General features: G+C 37.7%; 2 protein-coding genes across 3 annotated transcripts; one reads left to right on the top strand and one right to left on the bottom strand.

Moving 5' to 3' along the window:
* Positions 1 to 1,890: 1,890 nt before the first annotated feature.
* c16h1orf131 (chromosome 16 C1orf131 homolog) lies at positions 1,891 to 8,409 on the bottom strand. 2 transcript variants are annotated; one of them, XM_042503180.1, is made up of 9 exons: positions 8,219 to 8,409; positions 6,385 to 6,570; positions 5,993 to 6,093; positions 4,776 to 4,829; positions 4,485 to 4,580; positions 4,293 to 4,379; positions 4,082 to 4,116; positions 3,548 to 3,689; positions 1,891 to 2,749 (listed from the first exon to the last, which is right to left on the bottom strand). In XM_042503180.1, exons 1-8 carry the CDS (start codon positions 8,283 to 8,285, stop codon positions 3,548 to 3,550), a joined length of 768 nt encoding a protein of 255 aa, XP_042359114.1. In that variant the 5' UTR covers positions 8,286 to 8,409; the 3' UTR covers positions 1,891 to 2,749. The 2 variants fall into 2 exon arrangements, with proteins under 2 accessions (XP_042359114.1, XP_042359113.1); XM_042503179.1 differs by having other exon boundaries at positions 4,776 to 4,838; positions 8,219 to 8,408.
* A 19-nt stretch (positions 8,410 to 8,428) lies between these two features.
* Positions 8,429 to 19,749, top strand: gnpat (glyceronephosphate O-acyltransferase). Its single transcript, XM_042503178.1, has 17 exons — positions 8,429 to 8,634; positions 10,150 to 10,341; positions 11,625 to 11,801; positions 11,926 to 12,055; positions 12,313 to 12,440; positions 13,457 to 13,532; positions 13,880 to 14,031; positions 14,197 to 14,327; positions 15,246 to 15,484; positions 15,581 to 15,679; positions 16,083 to 16,256; positions 16,546 to 16,625; positions 16,715 to 16,855; positions 17,746 to 17,845; positions 17,941 to 18,034; positions 18,484 to 18,545; positions 18,634 to 19,749. The coding sequence occupies exons 1-17, from the start codon at positions 8,611 to 8,613 to the stop codon at positions 18,675 to 18,677; spliced, it is 2,043 nt and encodes a 680-aa protein (XP_042359112.1). The 5' UTR covers positions 8,429 to 8,610; the 3' UTR covers positions 18,678 to 19,749.
* Positions 19,750 to 26,159: the final 6,410 nt, after the last annotated feature.

The raw sequence follows: 26,159 nt of genomic DNA, 5'->3' as shown, positions 1-26,159 counted from the left end.
AACAGCAGGTATATTAGGTTCAAGTCTGCTAAAGCCCAACTACAGTGTCTTATCTGTCTTTTTGACCCCGATGCTGCATTCACATTATGTCTGAAACTTTGTTTTAAACCTACATATTAAATAACTATTAAGGCAGAAAAACTTTTTTTATGAGCTCCACTGACATTGTGACTGTATTGGGGGGTTGGCTATTGATGCTTTCACAAAATGTTTAAACAATGTCATGTTTGATAAATAATCATAAGTAATGTGGATACAATTACCAAGTAAGTGAAGGTGAATAATAGAACAGCAACAACAGTCTGGTATATTTAGAAAAATACATCATTTAACAGTAATGCAGCCTTTAAAACCAGGAAAACGCAACAATGAAAATATTCCTAATCAAAATCTAAGATAATGTACGAGGTGTAATGCTGAAGTTTTCAATGGCTTTTATCACTGCCCTCTAGGTGTTGTTTTCAGCTGCAGCTGTTTCCAGAGAAAAATCGCTAAAACCCACTGCACATTTTCTGCAGAGCACTACACAGCAGACAGACAGACAGACACAGCTAGCGACTAGCTGGTGAAAATAGCATTCAGCAGCTGAACAAGATGTGTCTCTCTTGGCCAAAAACGTAATTTCAAATGCATTTTAATGTGCCGTTTTTGCTGAATTGTTTTTTTCTGTTGCCCCCAAATGGCCCAAAAAAGTTATTATTGCAAGTTTGATGAAGTATTTCATTGCTACCAATCAAGGCAATAAAATCCAAATGAAAAAGTATTTTTAAAATGAAAATCATTTCAAATTCAGTTGGTATTTTCTGCATGATCCACCAACTGAAACTGTCAAGAGGTTGAACTTTTACCATCTTTCCAGCATAACGTGAATGCAGCATTAGTGTCAAATTCAGGACTTGAACCTGTTCCTCTCGACCCAGAGAGCAAACATCTATTTGCCAAAGGGGAAGTGCTCTTGACCTGCCCCAGACTGCCAGATTTTTTTGATGAAGCACTGGGATGAAGCGCTCCCCAGCGCCCTGCCATCACTTTTCTGCTAGAGAAAAATGCTATAAGGACACGCTGCCTCAGGCCTACATTTGCATCACGTGAGCTTTTCTGGCTGCTCTGCTCAGCCATACCCTCTGACCGTCCTCCCACCTCCCACACCGGAGGGGAAAACCTTCCCCAGAGGTTGACTTTTCCGTAACCAGGAATAGATTTTAGGCCCATGAGCAAAATGAGACATCTATCATCTAACCAGAGGGGAGCCATTTCCTTCGTCTGAAAGTCTGAAAGATTTGGGGTTACATGTCTTGCGGGCTGTTGATGTCAAAATGGTGCAGAGGAAATCTGAACTGAAGTGAATAAATGTGAATACTAAAGGTGTTAGGTGGAGGTTCAGAGAGTCAGACTGTGTATCAGGTGAAACAAGGTTAATCCTTTCAGTGTTTTTTTTTTCTAAAATATCAGAACAATACTTTATGTGACGGATACAAAAAACACATATTTAAAGTCACACTGTAGTCACTCCTGTCTAGATATGGTATTGTAAGAGTGCTTGTATGGCATGTCCCTTTACCCCAACACTTACCCACCCATGAATGTGAGATTTAATTTAATGGTGCTGGGGGAAAAGCATGTCACTGCTGTTAGCTATTTATCTTAAAGAATGGCAGATTTATTTACTCTATAAAGTATGTAAATATATTTAATTACATATTTATTTTCTTTTGTATATTGCCCTCTTCAAGTTGTTCAGTATAAACTTTGAATTGCTACTGACTATATATACTGTCTATGGTTGACTGCCAAGGGTTGCAGGTAAAACAAAAAAAGAAGCTCGCCAGCTACAAAATCTTCAAAACGGATTGCTTACAGCTTAAAACAATGTGCTGCAGATAAGCTTCATATTTTCTCTTCTTTTTTTGAAATGTATAAATAACACAAAAGCTGCTTCAAGGAAATGGTGTGAGAATTTGTGACCTCACCCAGCCGCACACTGCCAGATAACACCTCTTGTTTCGCCATCATCGTCGTCGCTCAAAATCCATCGACTTTTTTTTTTCCCTTTAACAAAATAAAATGTTTTCTGTGAAGATCAGTAATGTTTACACCTAGAGCGCAGCTTCTCGAGGCTGCCAAGAAGGCTTGTACATAACGGTTTATAAAGGGAGAAAAAGGTCTTTCTCATAGTCCATTCAGAGTGTTTGTATGTGTGTATCTTCATGAAAACATCTGCCAGGACTTTACTTGTGTGTACATTGTTTGTTTTTCTAATATCTAACCTCATCTGTCCCGTTATGATCCCCTCCCTTCCTGCCAATGTAAATGTTTTGTACGACTACATGGTTTGTATATGAGAAATGCATTGTAACTGCATAATTTAAAAACCTTTACAGTGTAAAACACGAGAAACGCAAATTGGTTTTTTTTTGTCATTTATAAAAACAAAATAAATTAACTGTGATGGAATATGATTTATCAGTTTTGTGCATTTAACGTCCTGCCACTGTGTGTACGCTCGGGGTCCATTCTGGAGGTCGGTAAATTGGATTCTTGACTCAGCAGTTTGTCTCCGGGAACACCGTCTTATATTTTACTGCAGACAAGTCCTCAGCCTCACAGCGCACGTTGTATTCAGCTCTCGTCCACTTCCTGTGAACACTGCAAACGGTCCTGCAGTAAGCTCAGACACTGACAGTGTTTTGGACACCAGTTCTTCCTCTGTGCTACTTGTTTTCCCGTCCTTAAGGATCTAATTGCTCACCTGCAAACATAAACACATGAACATGCGTTTCAGTCTCGACACATTAACCTTTGACTTCCAAGTGAAGACCAGTAGTTGTCCTCACTTTGGGTCACGTTATCACTTAATTCCCATTGTACTGTATCTCAAATCAGTACTTCTGTACTTAAACTTGGTTAAGTTTATGTTTGTGGCACATTTTATTATTGATGCTGTGTGTATTGTGTAAACTTTACAATCTGGACAGGCATATGGCTGATTTTATGATCTTCATTTCCATTAAATGCACAATGGCCGCGTTTGATCCGGCTTCCCATGGTCATGGAAAATTTAGAAAAGTCATGGAATTTTTGGAAAATCATGGACGTTTGTCATGAAAGTGTTAACCTTCTCTTGATAACCTTCCACAAAATGGAAATGCAAAATGAATTTCAGCCAATGTCGATGTGACGTAGCGCTCATGTGAGTCAATGTGTGAAAATGTTTTTGTGTTGAAAATGCTGATTTTCTCCCTTTGTGTCCTCACTCTCTTCATGTTTACCTGTTAGCTGAAAGTTTGTTAAAATAGTCTTGAATCTGAAATGTTTGACAAACAGCGATCAAGAAAAACAATTTTTTATAACGCGTCCTTGAAAATTCATGGAAAACTTTTGAAACTTTATCCATGAAAATGTGTGGGAACCCTGCTGATTTCAGATGACACCATCGTATCAAACTCTGTGCAAGTTAGTACATTGTGTAGTACTCTATTAAGCGTACTGACTCAAGTATCCAATTTGAGATACAGCATTAGAAAATCAACTAGATTTACACACTCACTTATTTGCCTCTCTTTTTGCCTTTGATTTTCTGAATCTCCTTGGAGCTGAGGATCAGCATGCCGTTCTTGAAGCGGCCCACCTGACCTGAGAGGGCCGAGCCAGAACCAGAACCAGAACCAGAGGACACCTTCTTCTTGTCCCTGACAAAGATGGCAGCACGGGAAAACACAGGTTTCAACCAGTGAGATGCAACGAGACAGCCTGCATTAATATGTTAACTGCCTATTTTATTTTGTGAAGAAAAATAATAGTGCTGCGTTTTCCACTCATGTATTATGATAAATTATGTTTGATGAAGGATGCGTTCCCAAGAACTCCCAAGATAAAGGTAATTTCTGTACAAAATGTTGAGAATTTACAGATTCAAGGACACTTACAGAGAGAACATGCTTGCTGACATGTTGGTTTCAGTTTGTGTCTTTAAAATGAAATATTTCAATACTCCAGACCAACCTACTGCCCTGTGATCTCTGCACATCAAATCCCAGAGAAAATGTTTACAGATATATTTAAAAGTGTCCGTTTCACCCACCTTTGATTGCTCTGCTTCTTCTTTTTCTTCAGGTCCTACAGAGCAACAAGAAGAGTAAGTTTTTCTTCTAATTACCAGTGTACTGTTTAGTTTCATTCATGATTTCATGGAAATTGATCACGCCCTTAATTAACAAATTAAATTTTCTTATCAGTAAAGCTGGAACTGTTAGGTTTGAATAGCTGAGCCTGACTGATGGTGCAGGTCTTACCGGCTGAACTTCTTCCTTTGCTTTCTGCTTCTTCTCTTTGATCTGCTTCTGCAGCACCTTGTAGTTGACGTATTCCTTCTTCGGAGGCTGATTAAAAGAATTATTGAGACGCGAATGAGTCACTAAACTATTAAAAAAGGCTGTGAAGCTTATCAAATATGCACAGCACTTTAGAGAAACAGTTTTCCGTACTCTTGCTCCCAGCATGACGGCTCTGTCCTGCTCAAAAACACGCTGCTGCTCCTTCTTATAGCCTGTTATTCCAAAGCGATGGACCTCAAGGCGAGCCTGAAGCCACCAAACACAAAAACAGTATAAAGCCAAACATATCACAGAAAAAAATATATTACAGAATCACGAGATAAGAATTTCCACATAGTGAGGCAGTAACAAAATGAAGCCATGAAAAAAATCACTTCACTACAGGACTGAAAGTTTAAACACAGAAAAAACACACACAGTGAATTGTGATAAAACTGTCACCTTTTCCAAATTGAGTTCTTCTAGTTTGCCGCTTTCCTTCTTCTCTGTTATCTTCTGAAGGGCCTTGAAGTGACGACAGCACATAACCAAAGGCAACAAAGACAAGAGGAGAGGGAAAGTGAAGCGAATGGATGTTGACAAGAAGAACATAAACGGAGAAGGTTAACTAGAGGTCACGCAGCAGTGTGGAGGAGGAGAGGTTTCAAAATGTCAAAGATGAAAAAGGTTCTGCATTTACACAAATACATTACATGGTGTAAAATGAAATGTGGAACAGGCCTTTAAAAAAAGACGAAAGTATCCTGTCAGTGCTAGTGACAGCAGTTACGTTTGTCATTAACTCTGTTTCTTCATCATATTGCAAAGAGGATGTTTTCACATCTCTTGCAAAACTTCACATCACTTTCCACCTTCTGCTCTCGCTAGCCAGACACGAAAGTGCCACTGCCGCTATTTCATCCTGTAAATCAATATATTTTGTACAAAACCAAAACTATTTGTCCTTTATATAAATACATTTGTTTTATAGAAAATGCAGTCCAATAAAGACACCTCAGAAGGGTGAAACTGAGGTTTCCAAGTATCCTGACATATTTTAGATTTAAACCTGGGTCACACAGATTAACCAACTTCTCAAATGTGGACTTGTAGATAGATTGATTAATCACGCAACAATAATTTAATAAGATAAAATACAGAATAAAATTTTGAGAATCTATTCATTGTATTATTTGATATGTGCAGTTTGAGCTGGTTAACTGAATAAATGCAATGGTAAAATAAAACACCTTATAACAGGCAGTTTTCTATATATTCTGACACTTTATAGATCAAACGATTGATTGATCTATTGAGAAAATGACTAGCGCATTTATCTATAATGAAAAAAATCATTCGTTGCATCCCTTTTTATGTGCATACCATAATATAATGTTTTTAAATGCACACAGTATGGGGCAATGTAGACAGACATGCCCTAAATCTCAACTTTAAATCAGAATGTAACAATTTGTATTGGATCCAAAGTTTTCTATTATAGAGGCGCATTTTCTGATGTATTACTGTTAGATCTTTTCCACCAATAGTACAATGCACAGATTTACACCTGAAAACTGATATCGGTACCTGATTTCACAGGATTTGGCCTTCACGTCATTTATTTAAGGTAAACCTTTCTGGTAAAGTGCACAGAGTGAGTTAAAGTAACATGGACTTACAGGCAGTCTGTCGGGGGCCGGTGTCTGCTTGGTTTTCAGTTTCTTTCTGGGGTCCTGGAATGTAACAACCTCAACCTGACTCACCTGCTGGATGGTTGAACCTAATGAAGACATGACAAGTTAAACCAATAAGAAAAGTAGGACTGGAGAGATGAGTGATGGAAGATGGGAGGCTAGAGGAGCAGAGAGTTTGAAAACATTTTTATGACGGCTTTGCATTTTTATGGATGCCATTAAGTTATTAATTATTGATAGGTATAAGTGCTAAATGTAGCATTTTAAAAGATCAATATGACAAATTATCTGGAGACCTTTGGCTTGATTCCTGGAAACAAAATGAGTCAATCGAGGATTTCTGAGTCTGTGACTGAGCTTGTTTTTCTGCTGCCCACCTGTGTGCTCAGTGTTTGGTTGCTGCTGCTGCTGCTGTTGTTCAGTATCATCGTGATCTGCTCTGTTGTCGTCAGTGTTGCTGCAGCTATCCTTCACTGCAGGGAACTCTACTTCCTCCTCCTCACATCTTTTTCGTTTTTTCTTCTTCTGAGACTTCTGCTTCTTTCTTGATGCTGGTCCGTCATCTGCACCATCATTCAGAAACATGGAGGTGAATTAAAAATCTCACCACCCAGTCCCTAAAATTTTTTAGTAAACATGTTTAACTTGTCTGTACTTTTGACACAATTTGCTCTGGTGAAGTGACAAAGAAATACAAACAAAGAAACAGGTGAATATGATTTGAGTATAATATGATCACAAATAACAATCTGAGCAATATAAGATGACAACTCTGCCATAAATTCTACCTTTACAAAGCTACTGTAAAAGCTAATATATACAACTATGTAGAAATTATAGAGGTTGTAGTCAGTGGCGGTGTTATAGACTGTAATTATTGCATTAGATTTTGCAGGTGTACCTAATGAATGAATCATATTAGTTATATTTTATTTATGTTAACAGTCTCCAGAAAGCAATCACATGTCCCACCGTAGGGTGGGAGGATAAAACAAACAATGCTGTCTGAAAAAGATCCACCTCCCTCAGGTGCAATCACTGTAGTTACTGGGGGGTACACTGCCCTCCTGATTTACCTTTTCATTGCAGTTTTGTTCTCTCTTTGCAGGGCTTAAAAACAAACACATAAGGACAGAGGCAACCAACTGCTCTACTTTGAATAAATCTGCTGACTGCTTCTCTACGCTTGCTCCCATCAAGTAAGAAAAGTCCAGTGCTTTCTTAACAACTTTTTTCCCCTTTTCTTTAAACTTGCTCCCTTATTCTCATTTAGTTTTTACTTATATATATTTAATTAGCATTGTTGGAGCAACTTCTCTGTGATTGCTTAGCATATGATAAAAACAAGTACAACTTAATGGCAACTCACTGCATTACTTGCATGAGAAGGATGAGAAAATGTAAGTAAGAACTTAATTCAGCCCAAATGGAAATGATGTGCAGCAGCTGCAGGACAAACCAGCGAAGAGGGCAAATATAAAATGTCATGGTGCAAGTATAAAACTTTAAAGAATCCACACGATGCCGATAATATGAACAAGGTTAAAAGTGAGGATCATAAGTTGCTCATCTATCTAGTTGCTTTTTGCTTAGTTTTTTGTACTTTGTGTTACGAGGTAAGTGTATATAAACTCAGACTTTATGGGTTTGGGTGTTAACACTACACTTCTGAAAATGCATGGCCACTCCCTCTACCTCAACAAAACATATTTAACAGATTCTGGTTATGAAAAATTGTATGTTTTGGAGATTTTATAGAAAACACGCCTTTAAAACCGCCCAGGTGTTCTGAGACTATTAAAAACTAATACAAAAATACATCCATTTAAAGTTGTCCCTCCACGAAGCCTTATCAAAAAGATATCACCCTCCCCCGCTGCTTAGAAAAATATTTGAAGTGCCTCCCCCGTTTTGCACCAGCCCCTGCCCTCTCATAAATAACAAACAGTCCCTTAGTGGCCATGCAGGATGTATACGATCCATGCTGGGGACGGACGGCTAACATTAGCAGGAGTAGCTAACATTAGCGTCGGTTCAGTAGTTTTAGCCGAGCTGAAGAACCATTATTAACACACCAGAGACATAATTCTTGTTTCTAAGTGTTATATTGTGACAGCAGACCCACGATAAAACAAAAAGACAGAACTGAAAGACAACAGCAGCCTTTTACAGTAGCTGGTAGAGTTAGCATACCTGGCTAACAGCACTTACCAAACTCATAAAGTTTATCCAAAACGTGCTCAAGAAACAGGCAGTCTTCGTCTTCTTTTATGTTCATTTTTTTGGGGGGTAATTGCACAAGGATTATGATAAAAAAAAAAACACCCACAAAAAACAGTTGATAATTCTCGGGACTCTGATCACAGCCGAATGACAACAAACTGATAAAGCACGTGGGACATCCGGATTGGTCCTTTCCGGCTACCGTAGTTGCGGAAACGCCACGGAAATGCCAGTTTAGGGTTTACACACCCATGTGAAGTTCTCCAAGTGCTCTTATCGTTACTAATGTTAATATATCCAGAAGCAGGACCGTTTCAAATATTCCTGCACACATAACTTCACTAGATGCAGCGTGTTTGAGTCGTAAATTGAGACGAAGAATGGCATCCAGCGCAGTTTACACGGTATGTAGCTTTGCTTTTCTGACCAGGGAGCTAAGCTAACTCAGCTAGCTGCTGCTGCAGCTGCAGCTCTGTGCACTCTGACATTTCATTCAAACAGGTGAAACCCAAATTCAAGCTTTTCTGACAACACCGAATCAAAACACTCAGTCATGCCTTGCAGTTGTCACAGGAATATTCTATTTTTAAATTAATTTGGTGGCTAAGTATTTTTTGCTTTGCGGTGTTTTTTTTTTACTGCTGACATTACAAATGTTAAATACAAATGTTTAGTATTCGTCTGCTTACATTTTTATGTTCATGTAGGCTGCAAAACATTTTTGTCTTAATGTCACCAAAGCTAGACGACTCTTTGGGTTTCGGTCATCTTAGTTAAATATTGCTCTGCAAGCGTGTGGTGTTTCCTAAATTAACCAGTGTTTTTATACTTGTGTTTCCTCATATTTTAACTGTTTAAATAAAGGGCTGATTTCTTGCCTTAAAACATGCAACCCTGTAGCTGTAAGTGTTTCCCAATACTGCTTCTCTAGATTTTACTGTCTGTTAACTTTATATCCTATCTTGCAGAGATTGTAAGTAGGGAGGCAAGACTTTTTTTGGCTATGACTAAATTCAAGATGCTTATCACTAAATGTAGTTTAAAATGGTTGAAAACTGTATATCAGTTTCAAGTGAAATCATTCTGCTTTACATTAAAATCAGCGTAGAATGGTAAAATACTGGGCTTTACATGCAGCGGTGGATGAAGTGCCTGAGGGCCACACTTGAGTAAATGTTTAGATTTCCTACCAGAAAATGACTTTGGTAGAAGTTAAAGTCACTTATTAGCATATTACTTGAGTAAAAGTCGTAAATTATCTGATATTTATTGTACATAAGTATCAAAAGTAATTTTAGGATATAAAATGTAATTCGGTATTGACAGTAAAAGTAGATGTTGGTAATAGAAAGCTCAGAATGTTGAGTTTGTTATTATTATTAAAGAAAATATTTTAATTATAAGTAAACTCAATCTGTCTTACATAAAAATGCAGTTAAATAATATAAATTGCAATATTAAAGTCTGTTTATTAAAGTATTTCAGTTCCATGGTACTTTTTCATCTACTCCATTTTAGATGAAAATATTGTACTATTTACTCCACGATAGTTTGCACTTTTTAATAACTAGTTAATTTTGAAATACACATATAACATACAGAATGTAACAAATAATATATTAAGTATTACTATAGATTAAAACTAATAAAATGTAGATAAAATCACCTCAAAAAAGGTATAACATGATGGAACCTTTGTATTTTTTATATATTTTTCTAATGTGGTATTGCGACTTCGCTTTTTTCTGGCCCTATCCCAATATGTACATATCAATACAAACATATCAAATTATGTTTTTAGTCACTGCTTGGTGCTTTGAACTTGTCAAGAATGTACATTTGAAATACATGTTGTTACACTGACAAACAGCTGAGAAATATGGATATATATGTCTGATTGTTATGTTTTCGCTTTATAGCACAGAGACCCTATGCTGAAGAAGAGAGATGACTTTGAGGACATTTTGGAGGAGAGGAGGAACTCCAGTGACCTGAGATACGCCCTCAGATGTTACACTCCGGTTCTTTACAAAGGAGTGACGCCGTGTAGCTCCAGCGTGCTGAAGAGCATAGTGCTTCAGTCTGATCAGCTGCACTATGTCATCAGTCAGGTAAGTTAGAGGCTGACTGACAGCGGGCTGACATTCTGGTTATACCTGATGGACGTGGTCTCAAGATTACACTCAAAAGTTGCCAGTTTAGTTAGCTTAATCTAACCCTGATGACTTCTTGCATCAACTCTTACACAGAATTAGTAAAAAGTACAATTTTAAAGCTATTGTATATACATTTTATACACTCACGTTTTCATGTCTACAACAAATATGTATTTTATTTATGCTTTATTACAACCTATATTACCCTATATTTTAATTTCTGCACTATTTTATGTATTATATTCTCATTTTCTTAGTGGCGTTATTTTTTCTTTATAGACATATTAATGAGCATTGTTTGAGGTCGCCTGGGATCTGAGATTTCTTTGGTTGCTTCTCTGTAGTTGTTTTGCACATGACAGTAAATAACTTCAAAGCTGGTGAACTTAAAAGCTGTGAAAGGTAATAATGCCAGCAACACTTCTGGTATATAAAGCGACTTTATTGTAAGACAGTTAAGTTGCTCATACTGCAATCAGTGCTTGAATTTTCGTCTCAGTAGGATTTCTTTCTTTCTTCATGCACTTTGGAAGGAGGTGAAATTGTGCCAGAAATCCCCACTGCAAACTAGAAAGTTGTAGAAAGTAGGAAAAAAGACATTGTATATATTTATCACATTTGAAAATCTTTATAACTTCTTCTCATAGAGGTATTTTTATGTTTCTAATGATCAAGGTAACTTATTATTTAGAATTTTTAAGGTGTCCTTTTTTTAAAAAAAAAAAAATTGACAAATTGAACCTCTACAAAACATGACAACAACAATATAGTCTGTCCAAAAGGTACAAGTATTTGATTAAAAATACTAAATAGACAGAAAATCACACAGTAAAAAAAAAAAAAGTAAATAAAAGAAAAATAAATAGAGGGAAAAGAATACAGATAGAATTTAAATATATATTGAGTCAGAGGATTTGGGGAAGTTTATATAGTTTATATAGTGATTTGAGAAGAGCTTTCAGTTCTCAGAAGAAAGATACACATATAGGAAGTGACTGAGAGAACTTCTGTTTGAATGAAAAATAGCATATAGAATATCAAAATCAATGATTATTTAAGAGCAATTTTGTCTGCATTATCATAGTAACAAATAACATCCCTGAGTTTAAAAGAGTAAACGTAGCTGGAGGATTCCAAGAAGTGAGAGTCAAGAGAGAAGTTTTGTGAGGAGAGAAATTGTGGATAAAGGAGAGCTTTAGGAATTTAGACCTCCAATTTTGTTTAAAATTATTTTCAAGGTTTCTAAAGAGACGGGGAAGACGACTGAAGACATTCAGGAGGAGGCGTCGGCCATCCTGGAGGAGATGGCTCACTCTCAGCAGCTTAGCACCATTCGCTTCTTTGCCTTCACACTCAGCAAGATCTTTAAAACCCTGTTCAGGAGCATCTGTGTCAACGAGGAGGGCATCCAGAGGGTGAGAACACACACACACACACACGTGCCACTAAGAACACACTGAGTGAAAAGTTAAAAACACTATTAAAGTTACAGACACATACAAATACACACCTAATCTGTTGTTTTATCTTTTATGTTAGCTCCAACAGGCCATTCAGGAGCACCCGGTAGTCCTGTTACCCAGTCACCGTAGCTACATGGACTTCCTGCTGATGTCATACATCCTGTATACCTACGACCTGGCTCTGCCTGTCATCGCTGCCGGCATGGGTAAGCATTGGAAAGATCAAAAGTGTTTACGCTGAGTCGCCAGATTATGATGTATACAAGCTCCTAATGTTCAGGGTTTGGCGACATTATGATATTTTTTTGAGGCTGTGAAAAGTAGCGTTGGTGTAAAGTGTCGTATATTTAAAGGTATTTCAAATGTTAAATCAAATAAGAATGTAAATAACACTCCTCACTATAATGCAGTCCAACACCATCATTGTCTGCACATGAACCTACAGTTTTTTTTGTCCCTGCAGACTTCATGGCGATGAAATTTGTTGGGGAGATGCTGCGGATGTCCGGCGCTTTCTTTATTCGGAGGTCGTTTGGTGGAGACAAACTGTACTGGGCCGTCTTCTCAGAGTACGTCAGGACCATTTTGAAGGTGAGGATGCTTTTTTTTCTCATTGCTAAAAACTCTTTTGTCCTAAGCTTGAGGCGAAGTGACATTTTTTGTAGACATTTGAAAGGATGGTAATTATTTAAAATTATTTAAAAATGAATCTCGGAGAAAATATCCAGACTAACTAAATATTTAAAGTTATTCTAAAGAATTATCATTAGAATTTTAAGCACTTTTTTCATGAAACATGGTTTTTTGGCCATAACTCAAGAATTCGTACACTATCAATGACAAGATTTCACACAAACGTCTAATAGGATAAAATGATAACATTTTAATTCCAAAAGGTCAAAGGTTAAATTCACTGTGACATCATAATGTTCTGCAAAAACACTTCTCTCGCCAATATTTAACATGAGATCTCAGGAAACGAAGGAGAAACACTAATCTCTGGTGTGGAACTTGAAACTGTGCTGGTTGTGTAGATATTTTTTGCTGCCTTGTTGAAGATTCTATAATTCTACAATTTCATTTAGCAGACGCTTTTATCCAAAGCGATGTACAACACAAGCAAGAATTTAGACTTAAGGAAAAAACCCTTAGTAAGTGCAAAAAGTGCTTCAGGTGTGATTGGTCACAGGTATTGCCGTCTAGTGGCAGAAGAAGTGCCACACAGCCCCCCCCCCCCAAAAAAAAACCAAAAGTAATAACCAGTAGCGATCTCAGCATCTGAGATTCAACAATCTCAGTATCACTACTTACGATGACAGTCAACATACAACATCACACAACTTTGTCAGTGCTAGATAATCATTAAGTGCTGGGTTTTGGACCATCTGACTTAATCTACCCCAAAGGGCAAAGAGGAGAAGAGTCAGGTTAAGTGCCTCGGTGTTCTCGGAACAATTGAGTTTTCAATTGTCTCTTAAAAGTAGATGTATGTGAAGCGTCTTTTTTTCACAGACGTGGATATAAACTGTACGTGCATCTTGAGTGTTTCATGGAGCCATACATCAATAAGGCGGTAATTCTAGTTTTATCTTTCTTTTTCACCTCAGAATGGATTTGCACCAGTTGAATTTTTCCTTGAGGGAACCAGAAGCCGGACGGCCAAGTCTTTGACTCCAAAGTTAGGTAAGTTACAAAATCGCCCATCTGTACATGGGAAACCTAAATTATTTTAATCTACATGTCACCTGTTGAACATCTGCAGTCAGATTATTAATGAGAGTCAGATTAAATCCTGTGTTTTAGTTTTTCTTGCCAGCAATTTTTTTTGTTAAAACATGTATGAAACAAAAAAGTCCAAATATTATAAAAAGAGTGAATCCCAACTTCATGACTCAGTGTGTGTGTGTTTGTGTTTTTAATATTTCGATACAGTCCTGCAAACATTTCCCCTTTTTTGTCGAGCAACTTATTTTCACAGTTCTTTGATCCATTTTGTTTAGTCAAATGTTTTCCTTCCTGTCCTCTCCCAGGTCTGCTGAACATTGTCATGGATCCGTACCTTAAAGGCGAGGTGTTTGACGTTAACATGGTCCCAGTCAGCATCAGCTATGAGAGGATCTTAGAGGAGGCGCTTTATGCCCGAGAGCTGCTGGGTATTCCCAAACCCAAGGAGTCCACCTCAGTGAGTCATTTAAACATCTGATTTGTTCATAAATGATGACGGGAAAAAGGAACAATTACTATTCATGACTATGCAACACCTGTGATATATTTTGCAGCCTGAAAAGAGCCTTCACACATGTGCCGGCATTTCATGACATTGCCTTGTTCTTTTTTTGTTTTGTAGGGTCTGATTAAAGCCAGAAAGGTCCTCAGTGAAGACTATGGCAGCATCCATGTGTATTTTGGTCAACCTCTGTCTGTCAGAAGTTTAGCCCAGGGCAAAGTTAACCGCTGCCAGTTCAACCTGGTACCAAGGTACGATACCTCAAGACTAAATGAAATGTGTAGTCTAAAAGAATATCTAATATATATCGTGTTTGCATTGTCCCGTCGGTCTTGCACCTCACTTCAAGGAATGAAATCAGGTACGAGAAAACCGATGAAATTATTTGTACGTCAATTATTCGCCTTGTGTCATTTTAAATTTGTGAGTAAAACGTTTCCTTGCATGCCTCCAAGGTGAATAAAGAATACAGAAGCGAAGAAAATTCTTAAATTGGGCTTAACAACAGCAAACCTATGTCAAAACATATGTTTACAAACTCCTACACCTCTCATACAGTATAACAAGAGTGGCATTCATCCAGTCGTATGCTCAGTGCTTCCCAAACACGTGCATTTTTGCTAAAACCGTACTCTTTAAAACTCACTGCACCGTGAGTAAATGTTCGGACTCTGCTCATGTCTTCTATTAAGCAGAGTTCAAACGCATATGCTTGCCCAGCCACATTACTTGTGAGTGGTTGAGGTTGTTAATGCCAAGTGTTTTAAGCACTTTTAGTGAAAATGTTTGGAGAGTACTGAGTATGAAACTGGATGCCACTCAAATGAGAGTTGAAACGTCCACTTGCCTATGATATAGCACCTAGAATTACCAAGACCTGGATGACTGTAAATCTTCACCAGCACTTTAAAAAATCCAATTTCTTTTTTTTTTTAATTTCTATGTTTATTCTTGAAAACTGACCTAGAGCCTGCTTTATATCCTAGGAGGGCCGGATGTCTAAAAAGTATATTGGAACTATATCTTTAATATCTTAGATGAGTTCAAATTAAATTAATGCAGTTTAACTATAAATACAGTCTACCTTTATTTTTTCTGTGAAGTAATTTACAGATGCAGTTAAACAAACAAAAAAAAACATTGATTAACTGTAAGCTTTCCATTTCCAGACACATTCCCAAGAGACCTGGTGAGGACATCCACAACTTTGTGAATGACTCCGCTTACAGGCTGGTGCGGGCCCAGGAGGAGAACATGGTCCTGAAGCCGTGGGTCCTTCTGGCCTCTCTGCTGCTACAGAACCAGGCGGAGGGGCAGAAACAGGGGATGATGCTGGACGAGCTGACTACACAAGCTGCGTGGCTCCGGGATCTTTCCCGGCAGTACGGAGCGTTCCTCCACTGGCCCGGTACAGCATGAGCCCAGGACTTGCGTATTCACCCTCATACTGCAGGCTCTCTGCGGGCTCAAGAGGGTTATTCTGATTTTTCTGTCTCTCCTTCAGACCACGTTGCTCCATCAGAGGTAGTTTCCTCCAGTCTTTCCCTGCATCGAGGCTTAGTGAGGATCTGTGAGGGAAGAGTCCAGCTCGCTGTGGAACAAGGTTTGTACTAATTTGTTTATTTTTGTTGCCCTGATTTTTGTATTTCTTATCTGTGTGCCATGTTTTGCCAGTGTTTATACATGTACAGCATTTGTCAGCGATAACTAAATTTCTCCTATAAAGACATGTTTTATCAAATTATTTTTTTAAAATGAACTTTTTATATTGTCATTCCTTATTTATAGGGCAGCCTCCACTTGAGGGTGTCACAGAAGGAGATATAGTAGTCAGCAACCACATGAATAAACACTTAAGCCAGCATACAACTAAAGTGTAGTGTTTCATGAGCGATATATTAAATCTTCATATAATGCTATGAATGCATAATAGATTCAAGTTTTGCAAAAATGCATTAAAACAACTGTTTTTGCATCTTCTGATTTTAAACTTTGTCCTGACGCAGGAGGACCAGCGGGGCCAGGGGGGCCTCACAGCGCCGTCACTCCTGAAGAGGAGCTGTTGAGTCAGGCAGTCATCATTCTCTCCTGCGCCTCCTACAGGAACCAAGCGCTGCACGTCTTTCTGCGACCGGCTCTGCTGGCCTCAGCCATCCACACTGCATCTTCCAACCAGAAACGTAGGGCCGACACACACACAGTTTACCTGTTAATGTGCTGCTGTCTGCCTGTATGAACATCATTATATTATGTGAGAAAACAAAACAGTCCATGTGAGTAAAGGAGAGAAAACTACACATTACATTGTTTTAAAGGCTCAAAAACTCCAGAAATTACACAACTTACAGTCAACTTTCATGCTTTTCAAGGAATTTATTTTTACACCAAAAAACGGATTTTACAGGCATTAAAATGCATATTGGCTTGTTCTAGTGCATGTTATTATTATTATTATTTTTTTTTTTCCAGAGGAGGTCTTCAACAGTTTCAGCTTCCTAAGAAACATGTTCTCCAATGAGTTCATCCTCTGTCCTGGAGCTACAGTGCAGGTTAGGAAAAACACGATGTGAACACCAACAACATATTAAGTAGATTGTGGTATGAATTTCATATTTCATTCATGCTGTGCGTCCTGTAGGACTTTGAGGAGGCCTGTTACCTGCTGGTGAAGACTGGAGCTCTGCAGGTCACCCACCAGGAGGTTCTGGTTACAGAAAGAGGGCAGAGAACACTGGCCTTCCTCACCAGCATGCTGGATCCCTTCGTACAAGGATACCAGGTGAGCGAGACGTACACAGCACTGTTTTGTAAATGTTTTGTCATGTCTTGTATACAGTCAGATAGGTGTTTGCATAGTAAAATCCATTAAAGAGGGTGTGTGCAAGTTGGATTAAAGCACCTAAACTTAAAAAGACTCGAATGGGCAATGTTTAATTTACTTTTGGTGTATTATAAAGCTTTATATATTTTATATTTTTCTTTTTTAATCCCCCATTAATACAGTGGAGGAGGAAGTATTTAGCTCCTTAACTTAAGTAACAGTACTAATACCAATCTGTAAAAATACTCTGTTACTAGTGAGAATCGTGCATTGAAGATGTTACATAGTTAACAGTATCTAAGTACAACCAGGAAAATGTATTTTAAGTATTGAAAGTAAAACTACTCAATATAGAAAAATGTCAGTCAAATTATTTTATCAAAATCATTTAAAAATGAGAAGCAGCAAGTCCTTTTATTTGAGAAGCTGAGACCATGAAATATTTTTGCATGAAAAATAAACGAAGATGAAAATAGTTAACAAGGGATTTTCCAATCAATCGACTAATTATTTCAGCTGCACTTGCGTATTTTCATTTTCTTTGTTTATCTGCAAAAATCCTAATATGTAAAGTAACCAGTAACAAAAGCTGTAAAATAATTGTAGTAGAGTAAAAAGCACAGTACTACCCTCTGTAGTGTATTGGAGTAGAAGTTGAAAGTGGCATGTGATTAAAATACTATAGTATTTCAAGTTTGTACTTAAGTACAGTACAATGCATCTTTGTTAATTTTTAAAAATAAATTTATCATAGAGCTCCAGATGTGTGGAGCTACGTGTGTGTGTTACACTTCATTTGTCCTCCAGGGGGTGGTGTTAACACATCGTGTGTGTATGTGTGTTTTCAGGTGGTGTGTCGCTTCCTGTGCGAAGAGGCCACTGAGTCTTTGACAGAAAAACAGTTTATTCCCGCCGTCCGGAAGTTCATCACCAAACATCTTTTAGCAGGTTTCTCTCTCTCAGATGATGTCTGCTTGTGTTTTTACCTCAGCCTTTCACAAAATGTGCTCACAGTGTGTTGTACATTAATGTCTGTTATACAGGTAGACTGAGACACACTGAGGTGTTGTCGTCTGACCTCCAGAAGAACTGTCTGGCAGCTTTTCTACGACTCGGAGCTGTGCGGAAAATCAAAGGGTATGTTGGTTTTGATCATCTTCGTGTCCCTGAATGGTTGGATCAGCTCAAACAACAACCAAGGTTAAAGAACAACAACATTTTAATAAGTTATTCAGAATATCAAAGAGGGAATAACATCCTCTAGAAAGCCTGCTTCTCCAAACTGGGAGTGTGCTGACTGACATCTACTCCGTCATATATTATCTATGGACAAGTACCTCGTACAACCCCACTTTAAAAAAAATCGAACTGTCCCTTTAGGGTGAAAAGATGATCATAAGATGTCACTTTTTTTCAGTCACCTCCTATGGCATCCAGCCATGGAGACAGTTTGGGTTTTATTATTATTATCATCCACAGAAAACACTGATAAAGCTTTCCACTGAAACTACTTTCTATCAATGAAATAGTCCCTATGAACTACAACTATATGTAGAACAGAAAAATAACCAGTGTTTTGATTTCAGAGCGGAGCAGGGGACGTTAAAGGTCAACCGGGTGATGGTGAACTCATTGGAAGACACTCTTGGTAAGAAACGAGCTGTCAGTTAAACACCCAGCAGGAAAAAACGCTGTTTTCTTTCTCACCGAAACTGTAAACTTGTCTCTTTATTTAGGAGGAAAACTCCCCACTCAGAAAGCTGTCATCGCTCGCCTCTAATTCACTGACCTCATTAGCCTGCGAAGGGTCGAGTCTCTCCACCTTCATCGACGACGTCTCAGCTGTCCTCTGTCCGCCTCGTCTCAGAGGCGCCGCAGCCGAACTGCCTCTATGAGAGATGGAACAAAAAAATCTGGTGACGGCTCAGTTTATTTTATTTTCTCTCTTCACCTCTCTTTTTAATACATCTTATTTCTCTCTCTCTCAATTCTTTCTATTAAAAACCTTTTATAAATGGTCACAGAGCCAGGTGAGTAAGGCGTCATTCTGGAAAACTGACCTTTAGCGATGAGCAGCCTCGTGAAAGCTTCTGAATGTGCCGGCTCCACTCAGGATAGTGGCCATTCTCCATTAATGCATTTGATGTGAATCCTTTAACATTCAGCGTGGCGTTTCTTTGTGTTATTCCCGGTCTGTTTATTAGCTGTTAGCCTTTTTTTTCTGAGCACTTTACGAAATTTATTCATGCGATGTGGTGTGGATCTTAACACTCTTTCAACACTGTTTTCTCCTTTTCGTTCTTTTTTTTTGTGGAACAGAAGTTGCTAAAATTGGTGAATACAAAGATTTGGGGTGTAACGTATTTTAGCTTTAGGTAAACGATTATTTTCTTTTGTACTGTCTAAATAGCTGATATTTTTGAGTTGAATTGCCACAGACCTAACACCTACTTGAAAAATACCTTATGCCAGGTGTCATTGTTGGATTTAAACCACCCTCAGGCCTTTTGCCAAACACTCCGAGCTTCATTTGTCTCTGTTTACAAAGTGGAGATAATGCTACAAGCATAATGCCAGTTTTTGCCAAACTCCATGTAAAATTAAAGTAAGTTATACTGAAGCACTACCAGCTACACCAAAGGAACAAGTTTGAATTTTTGTTGGCTGTTTGAGATAACATACACACGTTCTCATGTTCTCAAGTCTAAAATAGTGAAGTTCATAGTTACTGAATTCAAGTCAGAATGTGTTTATTTATTTTCAAAGCGATACACACTGGATATAATTTTGTTACATGGGGAAGGAAGGAAGGGCCCAAAAACCCAGAGGGATAGTAAAAAGAGCTTTAAAATTTTAAGACCAACAGGTGATTTTTTTTTGTTTGAACTCAGGTCACTCTACTTGGCTGATGTGTTCAGAAGGGTGGAAATTTGATTAATTTTTCTGAATTAGATTAGTTTAAAAATCCTTTTTTGACACTATTTATTTGTTAATTAACCAGCAATGTTACCGTCAAAACCCTTTCTAGTGCTGACAGCAGATTTGGGGTTTTACAGGCAGAGCTGCTTTTGGATGCAGAAAATAATCCTCTTTGGTTGAGTTAAACCTTGTAGTGGAATCAAACAGCCACAGGTTGTCAAGCACTTCCGAAACAATTCTTATAATAATAATAATAATTAATAATAAAATTTTAATATTGTTGGTGCCAATATAGAGTTTCGGTGACAATGCCAGCACATTTTTGATTCCTCCCTTTGAGGGATGTAAACATGTTCTCTACAAGATTGCTTTTTTCCGTTTACAAAATAAGCCAGTTTCTCAAATACATTATTTTAAATTTTGTCAACACATAAAAAATCCATTCAAGAACTCTGATAAATTTGACAGGTTTAAAAATAGCGCCAAAAATTAGCAAAAACAACAGCAACAAGGATTTAAATGGAAAGTAATTCAATGCCAGCTTTCTGTACTTGACACTTGGAGACGAGGACACAACCTCTTAATTCCTCTGTGAAAGGAATACTTCACCTCCAAAATGATCATTTGTATGTAAGTCATCTCTTGAATCTGTTCACAGAACTTTCTCGCGTGCCTTCACGGTGGAAGACGAATTGAAAAATGCAGAAGATTCTTGATTAATTAAAGTTATAGAGGGCTGCATTTAACAACAGCAAAACAAAATCAAAACATCTATTTAGAAACTCACACAACTCGTTCAGTATAATACGAGACTTATTTATTTATCCAGGGGTAAGATCAGCACTTCCCAAACAAATGCATTTCGCCAGAACCCTACCATTTCAAATGTTTATGCATAAATGACCCAGGCATGCTACTTGTCTGCGCATGAAAGTCTTTTTAAATTTTACAGTTTAAGCGACAATGACTTGATAAATGAGACTTCGGTTAAACTTCATGAGTTGTATGAGAGTTTGTAAACAAATGTTTTTGATATAGCTGTTGCTAAATGTGGCATGCAAGAAAAACTGTTTTCTTCATGAATTTAACGTAACGTAGTAATCAATCAATCAGTCAATTAGAATTTATTTGTATAGCACTATTCATAAAGCAGATTATAACACAAAGTGCTTCACACAGTGAAAGCAACCTAATTATGAAATAAAATAAAATAAAATAGAATAAGAGTTCATCATAAATAAAGGTTCAGTTGAAAGCCAAACTAAAAAGGACTTGAGTTTGCTTTTAAGTTATTAATTTAAGTCATTAATACAATTACTTATTACAAATAATTATTTTCAGAGTGAAATGTTTGGTTGAAAATTGTGAACTAGTCTCATCTTTCTAAAGAACTGTGTTTTAGTAGTTTGACTCTTTAATGAACAGGTCTGACTGAATGACTGATGATACATCGGAAGATTACAGCCAATATAAGTCTAATGCTCTTGCATTAAAATGTCAGTAAAGCCCAGTTTAGCTTATCTGCCAACCTTCAAAAGCTCACATTTCAAAATCAAAAATTATCACAATATAAATTCCACCTCCATCTTCTTTGATCGCCAAATTTCCCAGACACTAAACTTGACTTTGAAATTTGAAAACACTTCAAAGCAGCTCTGCATCCGAAAAACTGATGTAAAACAACAAATCTGCACGTCAACATGTTGTCCAAAGTGCAAGAGTACAGTGAGTGTATTTAGCTTTTTTCAATAACAGCTTTTTATACTGTATAACGTCTAAATATTTGACTCCTTGTGTGAGTGTTTGTGTGTGCACTCTTTTGTTTAAGTCTGTATGTGTGTGATGAGGCCTTTTCGTACTGATTGTACAGGCTAATGAAAAACAAAAGCATGTTAATAAAGTGTTTTGAAATACTAATTTCAGCCCAGATTCCATCTCTTTTGTAGATAAACTGGGGTCAACTTACTCAGATTGATTGAAATTCACTCCATCGTCTCAGTGTTTGTTTGATACTCAAAACTCTTGTGACCAGCAGCCGGGAGAAATGCTTTGATCCAAACTGATTAAAATATGATGCAATCATATTTAATCATGCTGATGTATTCAAAAAAAGTAACAGAGAAAATCTGAGTTTTATACACTTTGAACAGGAAGTAAGATCTGGTCAATTTACAAAAAGACACAAAAGATGTCTCGATTTATTGATCGCCAGAGATTCCTTAAAGTTTAAAATTACTTAAATCTGCATTAAACTTGTTGGCCACATGAGGGCAGTGCAACAAACTGTAAACTGCAAACTAAAACTGGCATGGTGGCCTCATGGTTGGTGCCTGATTCGAAACCCAGTTGAAACGGCGTTTGGTCCGTGGGGGGGGGGGGGGGGCCTTTTGTGCGGAGTTTGCATGTTCTCCCCGTGTCTGCGTGGGTTCTCTCCGGAGTCTCCGGCTTCCTCCCACAGTCCAAAGACATGCAGCTCAGGTTGATTGGTGACTCTAAATTGCCCTTAGGTGTGACTGTGAGTGTGTATGGTTGTCTGTCTATATGTGTCCGCCCTGCGATAGTATGGCGACCTGTCCAGGGTTTACCGCGCCTTCCCCCCAATGACAGCTGGGATTGGCTCCAGCCCCCCCACGACCCTTGCGTTACGGACAGTGAATGAATGAATGAATGAATGAATGAATAGTTGCAAACTTGTCAGCAATCCGCAGTGGTGGATTGTAACTTTTTTACATTGAATCATCTACCATTGAGTACAGTTTTGAGGTACTCTCACTATACTATAGTGTTAACATTTTAGGGCACTTTATACTTCCTCACTACATTCGATCGCTTTAGTTTCTAATTATTTTGCAGATACGGATCATAAATTATCATTATTATTATTTTTTTATTATGATTTACACTGATTTTTCAATTGTTGTCATTTCTTTCAATAACATGGGGAAAAGCAATAAGCAACTTGGTAAGAAATGTTCCACAAATTACAAGAAATTAGTAATTTAGAATTAAAAAAAAAAAAAAAAAATAAAAAAAATTGTGTCTCAATTACATATTTGAATATATTAATTAATAAATTATTACAATTTCAATTTTGGAAGAACCTTTTTTCCCCCTCCCCCTTTTTTTCCCCTTTCTTTTGCTTGTTGAAATCCTAATTTTCAGGTGGTTTTCTTGTACTTATTTCTTGCTCATTTTGGTGCCGTTTCTTTCCTTGCTCACTACATTTTTTTTCCGATGTTTTTGAAATAATTCAAGCCAGTTTCCTCGGGTTTCAAAGGGTTAAACACTTTTGTTTTTGCTTTAATACAGGTAAAGCTACCCAGCAGTATACAATGTACTTAAAATGAGCTCCACCATTGCCGGCATCAACATTAAAGTAATGAACATATTTATTAATTCATCACTAATTATAATCCAGCAACATCATTTATGATTCTAAAATGGGCCATTCTGCATGATGAAAACTTTTACTTTTGTTGCTTAAAGTATGTTGCAGTAATCAGGACTTTGATTGCAGGACTGTTAGCCTACTTGTAACTATTTTTTCACTGTGGTATTTTTACTTTTACTTAAAGGTTTACTTGCAGGATTGTTGGTTACCTTTAATGAACATGTGTGTAAATAAAATCCGACCACAGATTCACTCTCATTTTGCATTTCGCCCATAGTTTTAGCCTTTACTATACGTTTCTTTTTTTTTGGTGCAGTGTCTCTTGGATACCAGCTGCTTACTGTCTGGCACTTGGTCACTTCCTTTTCATAAAACTGACCTTACTTGATTTTTGTGGGGGTTCATGCCCATTAACGTCCCGAACACTATGAGGAAAAAGAAAGAAAATAAAGGCAGATGGCAGAGTCTTTGCAGAAAAATACACCACCACTCACTTTTAGTGGGCCAGGTAATGGAGAGGGATCACTACTCTATGACTCTATATAATGTAATTATTTTTATTTTTAATTTTTTTTTTAAGACAGGCCTGCATAGTATACCTAGTATATCTAAGTCAAAGATTAGAGTACTTCTTCCACCAAAAAGCTACCTGTTTACACATTCAACAATATTATCATTCATTTTGAGTCATTATTTTGGCCGCTTTATAAATTTAAGTGCAATTTTAATTCTTTTTGGCAAATAGTTGCTCAATAAGTATGGACAACCTTATTGTGCATCATTCACAGAGTAACACTGGTGAGAAATCTCTACATGTAACTGACCTTTAGGTGTCAGGCTTGCCTCTCTGTGAGCCCTTTGTTTATGGCAGGTTGTTGAATCACACACACACGCACACACACACAATCACACACACACAATCACAGCAGCATTTTTCATCATGTTTTGTGGCACTGCTGCTGAGTAAGAGACTGCTGCCAGCAAATCCACCACTTTCCATCCATATTGCCCTTTCTCTCACACTCACTCTGTCTCTGACAAATAATAGGTTCGTCTAAAGTTGCCATACCAAATTGCGTCTATACACAATCCAGTCCGTCCGTTGGTACATCCATCCATCTATCCATCCATCTCCTCCTCCCCCTGCTTTCTCTTTCATCCATATCCGTCTCCCTGGTGCTGGTGTATAATAGTGTTAGCCAGAGCTATATCAGCACTTTATCTCCTACATTATGACAATCTGTGGGGGTTCACATTCACTCACATTCACACATACAGGACTACGGACTACTTTCAGACCTGTGGCAGACGCAGAGGAACAAAAGCAGCAGACAGAAGTGCAGCATGTTTAGTTTTATTCCTTTAAATCTGGTCTGTTATTCCTTTACTCCGTGTTTGAGTGTGTGCAGGTGTGACTGAGTGCACACTGGCCTTGTGTTGTGCCCATAGGGGTTTGTGGAGGTCTATATGTAGGGAATTGATTGAAAGAAAAAGGGACCCTGGTGTATAATGTTTCAGCAGTTAACCTTAGGTAATGGTGGGCTGATGGATACAGCTCATTTGCTGCAGCAGATCCTGTTTATCAGTGCTGTGCTGGAGGCTGAGACATTAACATAAAGTAGGGGGAAGCAGTACTCAAACGTCAATTTTGAGGGCCTGGCAGGAATCCCTAAGGAGAGTCCAGGAGATCCCGGTTACTACACATTTAAAGGTTTTCTCAATCAACCCAGCTTTAGAAAGGCTAGCAGCTGGGCTACAGAATTTTGTCCTGCTGAAATGATTCTCCCCTCAAACTGCTCATCTCATTTTTTATTGAAAAGTGAGAGAGGAAAAGGTGCTCCTGTCTTCAAAAGACAAACTTTTCAAAAGTCCAAAATCAAATATCATCCATAAATCACACAAGAATTCAACAGTGAGTTCTAGCAGTTTGAAGCAGATTTTACTTTCCAGCCTAAAATACCTTTAAGATGTCCTGAAGGAGCACAACTGAACAAAATGTAACCCAAACTGTCAAGCTTTTGTTTTTTGTTTTCTTCTGTTCCCAACAGGTGTACTGAAGTTCCCACATTGTTTATTGCTTCACCCCCCAGTGTAACCACCTTCTCTTTCATTCATTCATTCATTCATTCATTGTCCGTAACCGCTTATAAGGGTCGCGGGGGGCTGGAGCCTATCCCAGCTGTCATTGGGCGAGAGGCAACCTTCTCTTTAATGGTGAGAAAAACTATGGCCATAAGGACGATTTGATGCTTCAAAATGTTCCATCAGATGACTGTTATTTCCTGTAATGGATATTTTATGTAGAGAGAGCAGTAGTTATTATCGCTGTATATTGTTGCGTGTGTAGCACTGATAAGGGAGGTTGTATGGCATGAAAGAGGAGGGCTGTCTGAGTATTTAGTTTGTTCCTTTATACTCCAGTACAGTTCAGAAGAAAATATACTTTTTTTACCGCTCTCATGTCTGAATGCTAATTAGAAGCAACAACAGGCATAGCACACAGGCTATCATAAAGCATGAATATCACTGCCAGAAAAAATTCACAACTTCTTTCCTCTGTTTGGCTAGTTTTATAAAGGTCCAAATAACAAATAATAATGATAAAAAACTGAACTGAAATGCCATACTATAATATAATGAAATATGTCAAAATATGACATGTACAAAAAACAGCTGAAAACCACTAAATATAGCATGTGGAGACCTATCATAGTATACAATGTTGAAAAAACATCCAAAAACAGCCAAAAACTCCATAAAATATATCTCTGCATTCTGTTTGATACATTTTAATGCAGTTTACAGCTGTTTTTTTTGACATATCATATTTTGAGATTTTGCCATACTATAGCCCTGAATTTTTGGTGGATTTTTCAACATGCTATTTTATGGTGTTTGTGGCCATTTTTACAACATCCTATGCTATGGTGTGTCTTGGCATGGTGTTTTACG

The sequence above is a fragment of the Plectropomus leopardus genome, chromosome 16 (genome assembly GCF_008729295.1).
Source record: "Plectropomus leopardus isolate mb chromosome 16, YSFRI_Pleo_2.0, whole genome shotgun sequence".
Classification (NCBI taxonomy): Eukaryota; Metazoa; Chordata; class Actinopteri; order Perciformes; family Serranidae; genus Plectropomus; species Plectropomus leopardus.
This window is presented reverse-complemented; position numbering and strand designations above follow the sequence as displayed.

Bases quoted from the DNA above. Each gene is read 5' to 3' on its own strand.
- c16h1orf131 (XM_042503179.1), bottom strand. From the start codon at position 8,285: ATGAACATAAAAGAAGACGAAGACTGCCTGTTTCTTGAGCACGTTTTG. The intron at 4,581-4,775 runs GTGACAGTTTTA...TGGTGGCTTCAG, and splicing joins AAGAACTCAATTTGGAAAAG to GCTCGCCTTGAGGTCCATCG. The intron at 4,117-4,292 runs GTAAGACCTGCA...GTTGCTCTGTAG, and splicing joins CAAAGGAAGAAGTTCAGCCG to GACCTGAAGAAAAAGAAGAA.
- gnpat (XM_042503178.1), top strand. From the start codon at position 8,611: ATGGCATCCAGCGCAGTTTACACG. The intron at 15,680-16,082 runs GTTTGTACTAAT...GTCCTGACGCAG, and splicing joins CCAGCTCGCTGTGGAACAAG to GAGGACCAGCGGGGCCAGGG. The intron at 16,856-17,745 runs GTGAGCGAGACG...GTGTGTTTTCAG, and splicing joins CCTTCGTACAAGGATACCAG to GTGGTGTGTCGCTTCCTGTG.